This window comes from Micrasema longulum, unplaced genomic scaffold (genome assembly GCF_059751315.1).
Source record: "Micrasema longulum isolate JH-2025_06_02 unplaced genomic scaffold, ASM5975131v1 h1tg000163l, whole genome shotgun sequence".
Lineage (NCBI taxonomy): Eukaryota > Metazoa > Arthropoda > Insecta > Trichoptera > Brachycentridae > Micrasema > Micrasema longulum.
This window is the reverse complement of record NW_028277368.1, coordinates 2719546-2732463: the sequence shown is the minus strand read 5'-3', so window position 1 is coordinate 2732463 and position 12918 is coordinate 2719546. Positions and strand designations below refer to the sequence as shown.

General features: G+C 30.4%; 1 protein-coding gene across 2 annotated transcripts in view; it reads right to left on the bottom strand.

Moving 5' to 3' along the window:
* The window catches only part of LOC148284062 (peripheral plasma membrane protein CASK-like), a 431540-nt gene that overhangs the window by 158595 nt on the left and 260027 nt on the right, over positions 1-12918 (bottom strand). For both annotated transcript variants that reach the window (XM_088242793.1, XM_088242794.1), the window contains exon 10: positions 11671-11820. In XM_088242793.1, coding sequence (XP_088098919.1) covers positions 11671-11820 — 150 coding nt within the window. The remainder of the gene's footprint in view (positions 1-11670; positions 11821-12918) is intronic.

Here is a 12918-nt window from a genome sequence, read left to right as displayed (position 1 = left end):
GTTGAATATGCCATTCAAAGCGTAAAATTATGTTGCTTAAGAAGTAGTGGTCGGCCTCCGTGGTGTAGTGGTCAAGACGCTTGACTCACACACGGAAGGTTCCGGGTTCGATTCCCGGTGAGAACACAAAAATTAAAATGTGATTTTTCTCAAGCCTGGGTGCTCTGTGATGTAATTCACCACTGTAATTAGGCCTCCTGGCCTGTTGTGGTGCAAAAAAAAATGTAAAAAAAATAAAATTTAAAAAAAATGTAAGTCACTAAAAAAAGTTGTCTATTTCGAAATGGTTTGTTTTTAGTGATAAACAGTGATGTGACTGTCAACAAAATCTCAACAAGCATAAATCGCTAAAGGCAGATAGAATTTATAAACTATTTAAAGAGGCAGAGAGGCAGTATAGGTAGATTTTGACCTTTTTTATGTACGGCTGTTTTCTTCCTAAAAACAACATTTTGTTCGTTTTTAGGTATTAATATGATAAAACAATAAACATGATAAAATAAAAATCAATTAAAAAAAAAAAATTTTTACAAAATTTAATTTTGGGTTGCATTATCCAGATTATAATTACTAAACCAAATTTTAGACAGATTGCCACATTCAAATCCTTTTAGAAATATGAAAATGAATCTCAATGGAAAAGTCAACATCAATATTTATTTAAAAGATATGAAGGAATTATGTTGTATTCATAAAACTTCAACACAAAAATCAGGTTTTTCTTAGTTTACTGAACTTTCGGATAGAAATTTCTCAAAATGATGTTTTTGGGTGACTTTTGGATAAACAGCGACGATTTAAGAGTTTTTAAATCTAAACAAAATAATCATACGAAACCTACTCCATCCTTCCGTCATGCTTTATTTCATCAATTTTTGTTATTATAGGAAATGTACCGAATATGGCATGTGTCCCTAATATGAGATGACAGTTTCCTCAAAAACTAAGCAAGAATGCCCTCTTTAACTCAACGTACTCACTTCTCCACCGACCAACCAACACATGTTAGTACATGCCCGGATGGCAGACGCACCACAAGCGTCAGAGACAGTGATTACATTTTTGTGGCATTCCGATTTGACATATATGGTATTTTAATTTTATTATTTACCAGTATTTATTCTCTACAGAATCCTCAATAACTGATGGACTATATCAAAGTTTAAATTTTATGTTTTCATAATGTGTTGACGTTAAGTTCAAGTAGATTTTTTTATGTGAATTTATTTGTTTGCACTGATCCTGTTTCTAATATAGGATATTAGGGTCGCATAAATACTCTCTGAAATTAAGAACAATTTTTCTAATATGGAATTTTGGTAAAGCTTAAATTATTTATATTTTGTATGGTATCCAGGTTCCAGACTCGTTATTAAACAGTACTGAAAGGCTTGCAAAAGAATAGGAACATTTTGAAAAAGGCACGAAATCAAAGGCAATGAGCGAATCCAGCACAAAGCCAGCCTTTATTGTTGCGATATTGAGTATTCAGGGGTTGATAGTATCGATTTCATATGACGTGATTACTGAACGAAAAATTGAAATATCTGAATATCCCATATTAAGAGCACTTTTTGAAAATACGTTTTTTTCTACTGTTTTACTTTTTGTTTAAAATGATGACATTTGCGTGTTTTAAAAAAAATATTGATGACATTTTATGTTACATAACTATGTTCTGAAAGATTTTAATCTGAAAAACTTAAACAATTTAATTAAAATTAATAAGATATTTTTTCCTTAAATTCTTTCATTTTCAGTCAATCTCTCATTTTCAATAACAAAGACAATTGGTGTGAGAAAGATGATAATGTCATTGGTTTATATTATTAATTGTATTTATATCAATATGATATTTTAAATTATACATGTGTAATAATATCATATATTTGTGCCGGTGTAGGGCCATTCGGAGCTGTTCTAGGTGAGGGACGATAAGCCCGCGATAGTGTCTCCTCTTTTTCGGATCAATATCTGAAAACCCCTTTTTATTTTTCTATTATTGTTATTTCTCTTTAAAAAAAGTTTTAAATTTTTAATTTCATTTGTCATTTTACAATTTAATTTTTTTTAATTTAAAAAATATAATTTAGGTACTAATATACCTTTAGACTGATAAACTGAAGCGTTGTGCTAATTTCCTTACCTTTGGGTAAAAAAATATCGAGATGCGATGCCATTGATATGTCAATGCAGAGGAAAATTAAGGAACTAATTTAACAAGATACATAATAATAAATTATATAAATGAATGCCTTGACACGGGTTGTGCCCAGTAAGGTGTTCATACAGAAAAATATTAGGTATTTATATAAATTGCAAAATAAATCAAATGAAATATATTTGAACCTATCATGCCTATGATATAACACTGCAAGAAACTTTGTTAAATAACTTGTATGATTACGTGTTAAGCAAGTAATAAAAATATTGGTTTCTGATTAGATTTACTACATGACCAAAAAATTGCAAAAATCAAGCTTTCATACGGATTAAAGATTTACTGATAAAAAAAAACTAATTTCTATTTGTACGTAAAAAACAAACGGTTTATTCAAAAATATTATCGAAATATAAAGATCGACCAAAATAAAATTATCTTAAACATTTTGGTTTTTCGAAATAAAGCTTTAAACTCTTAAATCTTGCTGTTGTTAAATGAAATGGAATAAATTCCTCTATAAATTTTAATGTCAATAAAATATATTTCTCACAATAAAAGCTTCGTTCGACAAGTTTTTACTTCACGCTGAGATTTTCCGAAATCTGACTTTCCACCCCTGACAATAAATCAGACGGTTTCATACGATAAATGAGCTTGAAGAGAAAAGGATCTGTCGAATCGAAATACCCTGTGATTGGCTACAGTTATATGGCACTTAAAGCCATCAAACCTTACTGAAATCAGAGCTCTAATTAAAATAACCCAAACGTACCACTGGCTTTAAAATAAAACAATCTGTTGTCTTAAATTTGTAAAATACTCAAATGACTTAATCACCGCCTCCTAATTCGGTGACGCGATTATGGTTGAACCCAATTACCAAAGACTACGTTTCGCTGGCACAAAATGGACACTATAATTATTATTGTTGTGCCATAAAAAGAAATTGCTTAGCGTGTAACCATTTTTGCTATCTTTACAACGAATGTGGTGGGCTTATATGGGAAAACGTCAAGGGTTACGAGATGAAACGGCAGAAACCTTTATATTACAATTTTTAAAAAAATATTTATCCGGAGCAGAAATGACATATATATAATAATATAATATTTCAGTGGGTATTTTAATTATAAATTATCCTATTAGTTAACAGGGCCCCCATTACAATAGAAAGTTAAGAATTCTCAGAATTATCTTCTTTTATCTGTAAAGTGAATTCTTATTTTGCATGAAGAAAATTAAATATCGAAATATTTTTTATGCGTTTAATTACAAAAAACTAGCTAGAACATTTTAAATTTTCATACAAATTTACAGATTTTCGTATGAAAATTTGATTATACTTTACATACAACAAGCTAACTTTCCGTATTCGGGGCCAAGATTGGTAAAAATATACAGGCATCAAAAAATACATACAACCCTCACTAAACATCGTCCACGGTCTCTAGATAGTAAAGTCTTTATAAACAAATTACATAGATTATATAAATTACTAGATATTATTTTTTAGGAAACACTGATTTTTTATTTGTTCTTTTAGGCTTATTTTTTGTTACTAATATTAAAATATTTATATTATGTATTTTTATTGTGTACATACGTGTAAAACTAATAAAATCGTGTATACTTACGCACAGGCTATGCTTATGTGGATTTTTTTTTCTTGTATTTTTATTCTGTTTAATGTTACGTTTTTTATGCTTTGTAATGTAAAAAAAATACAGTTGATGTAACAAAGAAAAAAAAAATAATTAGTTATAATATTTTATATCTTTAAAATACAATTTTACTACTCTGATACGTATCAGATTTGTGCATACCTACTTTAAAATCAATTAATCAATCACTAATTAATAAATCTTTATATTTAAATCAATAGAACTTTAATAATATTATTTATAAACTTTATGAATATTCCTTCGAAAATTCGTTCTAGTGTACTTGTATGTATCTACAAGCGATGCCGTATGTTATAAAATATCGTCGCGACGCAAATCACAAAGCCAACGGCTGAATACCAGGTATCACTCCAGCGTTATCAACCTCCATCATACGAATATCGGTAGATACAGAAAAGTAAATCGGGAGATTCATTGCTCTAGGGGCGGGGTGGTGAGGGTAAGGGGATGTATTGAGTTTCTCCTACCTTTTTTCATTACAAAATTTTGCTAAACATGCAAGTGCTTTTTTTTAATCTAACCAAATGGTGGTCCCCTTGGACTAATAGCTGAGGCTTACGCACATAGAGTTTCGGATTCGATTTCCAGTAAGATAACAATAATTTACGTAAATTCTTACGTTCATCGTAATTTTAAACTAAATTATAAAATAATAACACCAAAAAGCCACAGAAAAAGGATTGTTTATATTGGGGACGAATAAATAGTAAAAAATATATATACAGCTAAAATGTTTAAAATTCGTGGCAACACCTTTTAAAATGGATTTCAATTCATCTAATTGGATAATCGGCAATTTAAACTCGGGTTTTCCATAATATGACAATAAAATAAAACTTCTTTGTAATTAGCTACTCTTATTTCACTAATGTCATCTTAATTTTATTTATCTAACCATTATTTTACACATAATTCATTTTACTTCACGTTTCGGTTTCAGCTCCGATCAGCGTTGGGTTCGCAAAAGTATGGGTAATTCACAGTTCAATTCAAAAATTATTATTTAATTAATTTAAATCTTCAAGTACAAAGAATACGTACTTTAGCGGACTTACGGATAAAAAGCAATATCTTCCAGCCAACCAAAAAAACAGACTGGTTTAATGAAGAGTTGATCAAAAATTGTACTAAAAAACAATATATATACATATACATATATCATAAGATGCATACGTGAAAAAACCTAATAAATAAAAATGAAAGCTTATTTTAATGAGGAGATAAGGCTTCATAAAATTAATGATATGGAATGCTTTCATACTTCCACACTTTGTTTGTTGATTAATAATATAATCGCAGCAATAGTAAAAAAAAAAAATGACATAGTAAAAATAACAATGAATAAGGTACTAAAAGTAACATATTATATACTATAACTACAGATAAATAAAAATTTATGAAAATGCTCAATTTAAATTAATTAATTTACACAGAAAAGAAAAGGATAATATTTAAGAGTACAAACAATAAAACAAAGACTAATATTAAAATAAATTTGAACTACTGTACACATACAATTAAGAAATACATGAGCGTCAAAGAATGTAATTTGTGAACAACTTAGGAACAAGGAACAAGTGAAAAAGAAACGGTTTTGTGAATACAGCGATAAAGTTGTACAATTCAATTACGAAAGACTTAAAAGGTATACAAAACATTAACATACTGAAGAACAACTTAAGAAAAACTACAGCCCATGTGACGAGTGCCTAGTGAAAATAAGTTGTGTATGTGAATGTTATTTTATCTTTAGTTAATTAAATTAAATAGTAACATATTACAACAGACATGAAGAACATTTAAGAGGAGGTAATATAGAAGTCTAGGCATCTACAGGGCTTATGACCTGTCAATGGCTGGTTTAAGTGGCCACTTTACACACTGTGTAACATTCACCATTCTGCCTATATTTGAACATCTATATTCCTTCAATTCTTTCATCTGTTGATGTTTTTAAAGTTAAAGAGCTGAAACCTTTATTTATGCGGGTGAGATTCATCCAATTGAATTATTTCACCTACATACTAGGCAACACCTGAAAATATTATTTTTTCAATTTCTATACTTCTTCATGGACCAGGTAATTTATCAACAATATTTCATATTTATGGTACACCAACAATATTATATGTAATATGTTAATATAAACAGCTCCCCAGGGAGTTGAATCTAGTTCTTGTCTACAAAAATTTAGACAAACTCAAAATATTGTTAATTTAAATAGTGTCATAAATATGACAGTGTCATAATATATATTCTCACACCAACACTTCTGCTGATTGGTAAAATTTTGTGCCAATAAATAGTTTTGTGTGTACTAATTTGAGTATTATTAATATTGCTTGATATTTCGATATAATATAATAATTAAAACGTAAGTCCTTCAATAAATGTACTTTTTTTTACTGACAACAAAAGTGATAACCCTTACCGACGTGTTACAATACTGTTTTATTATTCTTATATTAAAAATGATCAGTTGTTTATTTATTGGAGTTTTTCAAACAGCCTGATGAAAAGGCTCTAATAAATCAGAGATATATCTCGTTCAGTTCGTGAAGTTTACGGCCAAATAAATACAATATAGGTATGTACAATACATATCCATTGAGTGATGCTTCGTAGACAAAAGTAATTTGATACAATCTTAGTGCTTTGAGATCAGTATTAAGATGTTTACGTGTATACCGTTTCACTGCTGTTATTTTTATAAGAATAAAAAAATACGATGATAATTAAATGAAAAGATAAGAAAATGATGTTTTTTTCACTCTCCTTCTCTATCCATAGTATATTTATACATATGAAGTTTGAAAGTTGTCTTGTTTTTTAAATTGTAAATTTTCAAAAGCAATATCACCTTGTATTTAGTTTAACACTGTATGAGCACTTGCAACTCCAGATGCCAGGCCTACTAACACAAAAGCGCAACACGTCACCAACGACTGAAAAATTAAATTCACTCTCTCTTTACCCAGTATTAATTCCGGTTGTCTTCAAAACAACGTTGTTAATTACTTATAACATTTAAGGTAAATTTATTCCAATTATCACGCTGAGTTTTATTCAGTATTATTCGGTGTTCATTTAATTTAGTTATAGTCAATTAAATTTAAAATAAAACTCCAGGTAAATACGTAAGTTGAAATCATTTTATTTAATCAACGCAATTATCGTTTTCAACCATTTTAAACCAACAACTACCGGTCAGGGGCCCTGTGAATAGAATTCTTGAAGTATTTTATTGTATATTCTATTAAAATGTACAAAGTTAAAAATAAATCAAATCAAATATATCGCTGGTCGAAAGCAACAATGAGATTAACCCGAAATTTAAAATTTTGAGTTACACATGCAGATATCTTAATAATATAATAAATAAATTGAATTTTTTCAAAAAAAATAAATTTAAGTTTTATAGTTAACCTATGAGAAAATACAGTTTTCATAATCTACCTCAAATAATTAAATTCCCAAAACATGTTCTTCAGAGATATCTCACTGTTGCTTTAGGCTAGCGATATGTTAACATGTAAAAAAACATATTTGTAGTAGATTTTTACAGAAAAACATTATACATACAATGTTGGACGTACAAACGGGGGTGTGCAGGCCAACAACGTGCAACGAGGTACAATTAAAAAGAGATGAAGCTTCATCGAACGATAGTTTGAAATCTTGCTCTAAAAAATGAGCGTGTCGCGTCAACATTGCCGTGCAAAACACGTAGTAGAGTAAAAAATACAAATTGTCAGTTTACTGTGAATTCAAAGTCGTATGTTGCGCTTTTTTACGCTGCTTCACATTTACTGACTACAAGTTCAGTTCCAGAAGTTAAGTTGAACGGAACACGAGACGAATGTTTGGTGTATGCATAAAATATATATCGACACGAGATTTGATTTTTTTGGTGAAACTCTTTCTTGATTTAAACAATTACCAAGATAGACCAGATCTTGTTCTGAGGTAGTAATTATGATAGAATTATTTGGTGTTAGATTTAATTTTCTTTGGTTGTATTTATTTCAATTGTACCTGTATACATATTTAAATAAAGAAAAAATGTATTTACAGTTGTTAAATGGACTGAATAAGTACATAATTCAGTCAATATTTAATAAATAAATAAATATCAATGTCAACACAGATTTTTTTTCTTATGTAAATACATGCATGCAAAAATTATAGTAAGCATATAAACAACAAAAGCGGAAAAGACTAAGAATAAAAATATGAACACAAATATAAAAATAATGCAAAAAACATTACAAGAAATTATAATAATATTTTTTTATTCGTTTTACTTTAAAAAAACAGGTTCGAAATTGTACTTATTTGCATTTTACAATTTTCCCAAATTGTATTCAAATTTGGAAAATGGAAAAGTGGTTAAATCTTTCATTTCCCCCACCCTCCCGTAAGTCCCTAAGGTTGCCACAATTCCAAAATGGCCGTAAATTTTCTATGGTAATGCGCAACGCTCAGATGCTGTCACTAGGTACTATGCCCCTCCAACTTCTAAAACAAAATGTATGTAGGTAGGTGGTCAAATTTCAATATTTTAATTTTAGAACTCGCCGAAAAAAAATTCATTGGGAAACACCGCGAAATTCCAGTCAAATTAAAGGTTGGCGTGAATTTTTTTATTGGAAATTGGCGTACACGGTAAATTTTGGTGCCATTATTTTCTGTTGGATTCAAATGAGATTGATGAAAAATTATTATAAAAGTCCCATAACGCGTATTGTATTGTAAGGCTGAGACTAGCATTATCGGCAAAATCAAGAAAGAAATATTAGTTGGTTTGGACATTAAGAGTGAATGGACAGCGAAAGAACGGCTAAAAAGATTAACGATGCGAATGTCAATGGATGCAGAAATTGAGGAAGACCGAGAAAGACATGACACGACTTAATCAAATAAATGCTTAAAGATGGACATGTCAAAAGTCGAAATAATCGGCGGGCGGGCATGAGAAGATGTTTGAATGCAGAGATAGCGAGGTATGTGCGCAAAGAAAAAGTTATATCGCGTTTTTATTTGTTTTTATTTTTTTTTATGTTTTTTATTCCATACATATATAATTTGCATAGAAATATAATTACAAAAATCACTTTAGAAAAATACTTCTTAAAATTAAGGCATAAAATAAATTGGAAAAAATGCCAACAAAGACTTTAGGGTCTGAGCGTGGGCCATTCCTTTTTTAATTATTAAAAAAATTACAGTTTTTGGTTTTTGTATTGCTAAAACATGATTTATTTGCAGTATGCATTGATTTTTTATTATTATATATATTTTTTTAATAATTTGTATTTGTTCTTCCATGCTAATCCAAGACCTTAAACCTACTTTAAACTGTACCAGTGATTAAATGTTTTGTAGTGCCTTAGTTAAAAGATTGAATGATCTTGGACAAACATGTAAGGAGTGCCTCTGTGCGTTCTATCCTCTCTATCTACCACTTAGCGGAAACGGAATGATGGTTTGTTTTTTGTTTGTTTAGCAGGTGTCATGTCGTGTTGTGAACCGGAATGAGGATTCACTCGAAGTCGGGTAATAATATGTGGCAACAGCATAATTGTTCATCCTTGGGTTTGGTTTATTCAAAACTTAGAAAGACGTAGAAAATGGCCGCAAAACTGGAATTCCTCATTAAATATTTCACATTCACTTCTATATTTGCACTGTTCAGTGCATTTAGCACTGTATTGATAGGTACTATAATTGCAGCGTAGTCTTACGTTTCAAGCACCAGTTAAGGAAAAAAATTACCACCTTTAACTTCAATATTTCACGTAGACCCTACCAGAAGTCGAACCCGAGACCTAAATCATAGTTGGCAAACGCACTTACCACTACACTACGGGGCAGACTTATCTCCACTTTTCCTTTTGCAGGGCTTTAACCCAAGAGCAGCCATCGAGTAAAAAAAAGCTCATCCATGGTTCTGGTTCTATTTCAAACACAGAACGGTATGCTTCATCCGCCCGGACAATTTTTGTCAGATAGTAGAATTTATTAAACATATATTTTTATCAAAAAGCGAGCGAGAGGACAGTCTCATACAAGAGGCCAGATAAAATAACAACCTCAGAGCCGGGAGGAATGGGGGCGTATCATAGTATCATACAAATACAAACTAATACCACTTTCGGACAAAGGGATTTTGAGTATTATTAAATTAAAATCTATAACCTACTTCCACTATCTATTAAAGCAATTAGTAATGAGAAAATGTTTAAAAAGGCTATTCAAAAAATGGATAGTGAACAAAAAAGGCTTTTAAAAAATAGAAGTAAAATGGATTGTCTCATTCACCCATACCAATACTGAAACAACTGCTCCACAACTGTATAGCTTATGTTAGGTTTTTGTTATTTTCATTGTGTGTTTTGTAATGTAAATAATATAGATGTACATAAATACCATGTTTTTAAAACTGTCTGAATTTTTATTAATTATGTCTGTTTTTTAAGTTAGTCTTCTTTGTTTATTCTCAAATGTAATTTCAAATAACTAAATTGTTAAGTGTTCTCGGCACGGGAAACCCCAGTGAGATCACATTATTTTTATTATTAATGAAAGTTTGTAAGCAAAGAATATGAATAAATAAATAAATAAATATGTAAATACCCCACTACCTGACAACCTAACAGATACAAAAATAAATGAAATATAACCTTAGTAAAAAGTGACTACCGCCTCCCTTAAAATCGTACTCCACTCGTTCAGTCAGTTTTTTAGCTTTAATATAGAAATATGTCAACGTAGAACCAACCCTTATCTTTATTATCTAAAGGACAGTTTTTTTTGTAACGCACAGGCAATGCACACGACAACTTCTACAAGTCTATTACTTAAGTCGCATTCCTACTGACAACACGTGCTGCAAGTAAAAAATGTCTTAATTTCAATGTACAAAAGGTTGAAATTAGAGTACATTCTTATCGATTAGGCGGAAAGTAAACGGGCCTCAAAAGTTAAGATAGAATATACTCGCCGGACGTCAAAGCGTGAGTGACTTTTGACCATAATTCATTCAAACGATGAGTCTGATAGATCAATTAAGAAGAAGGGGGCGGAATATCTACTGTTGTGTTAGTCTCCTTTAGCCGCTGTCGCTACCGCGCGTTTTGGCATTGAGTACGTATATACCTAGTAATGAATAACTCCGTAAAACTCAAAAAGAAGTACCCAGGCCTATTCTACGTACTAAGCAATATTAATTTTATTTATTTATTTATTTATTCACACTCTTTATCAAAATACAATTCCATGTTCACTTTGCCCGGCTAACAAGGGTACATACCCCGTTCCAAGCTAGGCAATTACATTTTAATAAATTATAAAAGTTAACAAATTTATATAGAGCACAGACAAACAAAATAAAAACTTATTCGGATACACATTTTGATTCATATACATACAGACATACACATATATACACATGTACATACACACACACATACATACACCCATGCGCATACACATACATACATTCATAAAAACATAGACAATTTATTTATGCGAAACTTCGTGGTTGTCATCTATAAATATATATTTTTTAAATTATTCCTTATTTTTTATATTTTAGTTTTGACATCCAGTAAGATTCTCCGATCCGTATTTATTATTTAATATTATATTAATTATTTAAGTCTAGCAGTATTAAAGTGAAAAATTATATTGTAGCCTCACTTTTATTGTTGCCTCAATTGTATACCAAAACCGCCGCTGGTTCAAAGCAAAGCACAGGGTTGAAAAATTCTTGCTTTCTTCCTATCGGCCGTTGTTGGAACTAAAATAAGTCAAGTTTCCTACCTTTACGTTCGGCCTATTGAGCAGTTCCCGAAGCTCGTTCGCGTGCCGTGACGTTCTTAAGCGCGCCACCAACTCGCGACATCTAGCGGCAGCATCAGGAGCTGGTGCTCTATTTGCCACAACGACTCTGCTCCCAATTCTGTCGTAGAGCTAGAAAAAAACATTATTTCGGTCATAAAATAATTTATTTGCTAAGTTCGCATTTTTATTTCTGATTTCCTAAAATAAAAATTATTTTACAATATTTGAGTTTGTCAAAAAGTTTGTACACAAAAGACTAGATTTCATCTCATCGGGAGTCATTGAGATTAACTAATTGCAACATGGATGGAAAATACCTTAAATAAGGGAATATGGAAGGCACAAGACTGGATTACACCCCTTCGGGAGTCATTAAGATCAACAAATTACAACAGGGATAGAAAATACCTTAAATAAGGGAATATGGAAGAACAAAATACTAGACATCACCCTCATGTCCCCATGGAAGAACAAAAGACTGGATTTCACCATAGGGTGAAATCCAGTATTTTGTCAACAAACATTTGGACAAACTCATATATTGTAATAAAACCAACTGGTCCAAGAAAAAGTTTAAAAATTGGAAAATTGTTTTCAGGTGTTGCCTAGTATGTGAAATAATTCAGTCAGATGAATCTCTTCACAACAATAAAGGTTTCAGCTCTTTTACTTCACTAAAATCAACAAATGGAAGATGGATATTCAAACATACGCAAAATGGTGAATGTTACACAGTGTGTAAAGTGGCCACTTAAACCAGCCTATGTCAGGTCATAAGTCCTATAAATGCCTAGACTTCCATAATTCTTTATTTTAGGTATTCTCCATCCCTGTTGTAATTTGTAAATATTTTTTTTTGTTTTAAGTTTCTCAAATTATGTTTTCTTACTATTTTAGATTGTATTAACTGATACTATGCATTGTCACTAATATTTTTTTATTTTATGTACCGTAACAAACTAATTTTTTTATGACTCCTGGGAGTTAAATGCCTAATTCACGAATTATATGTATTGTTAATGATAAAAGATCTATTTAGAAAATTGAAATATATTGGGTCATTAACACTTTTAATTCAAAGAAGTTCAATGGTTTTTTATTTATTACTTCTTTGTTAATAGAGAATCAGACTAAATCAAAAAGATATATTATATATTTTGATTTTCATGTATCGTATAATCATCGCTACGATTTTTAAAAGTATTCTAATTTTAAATTACTCTGCGC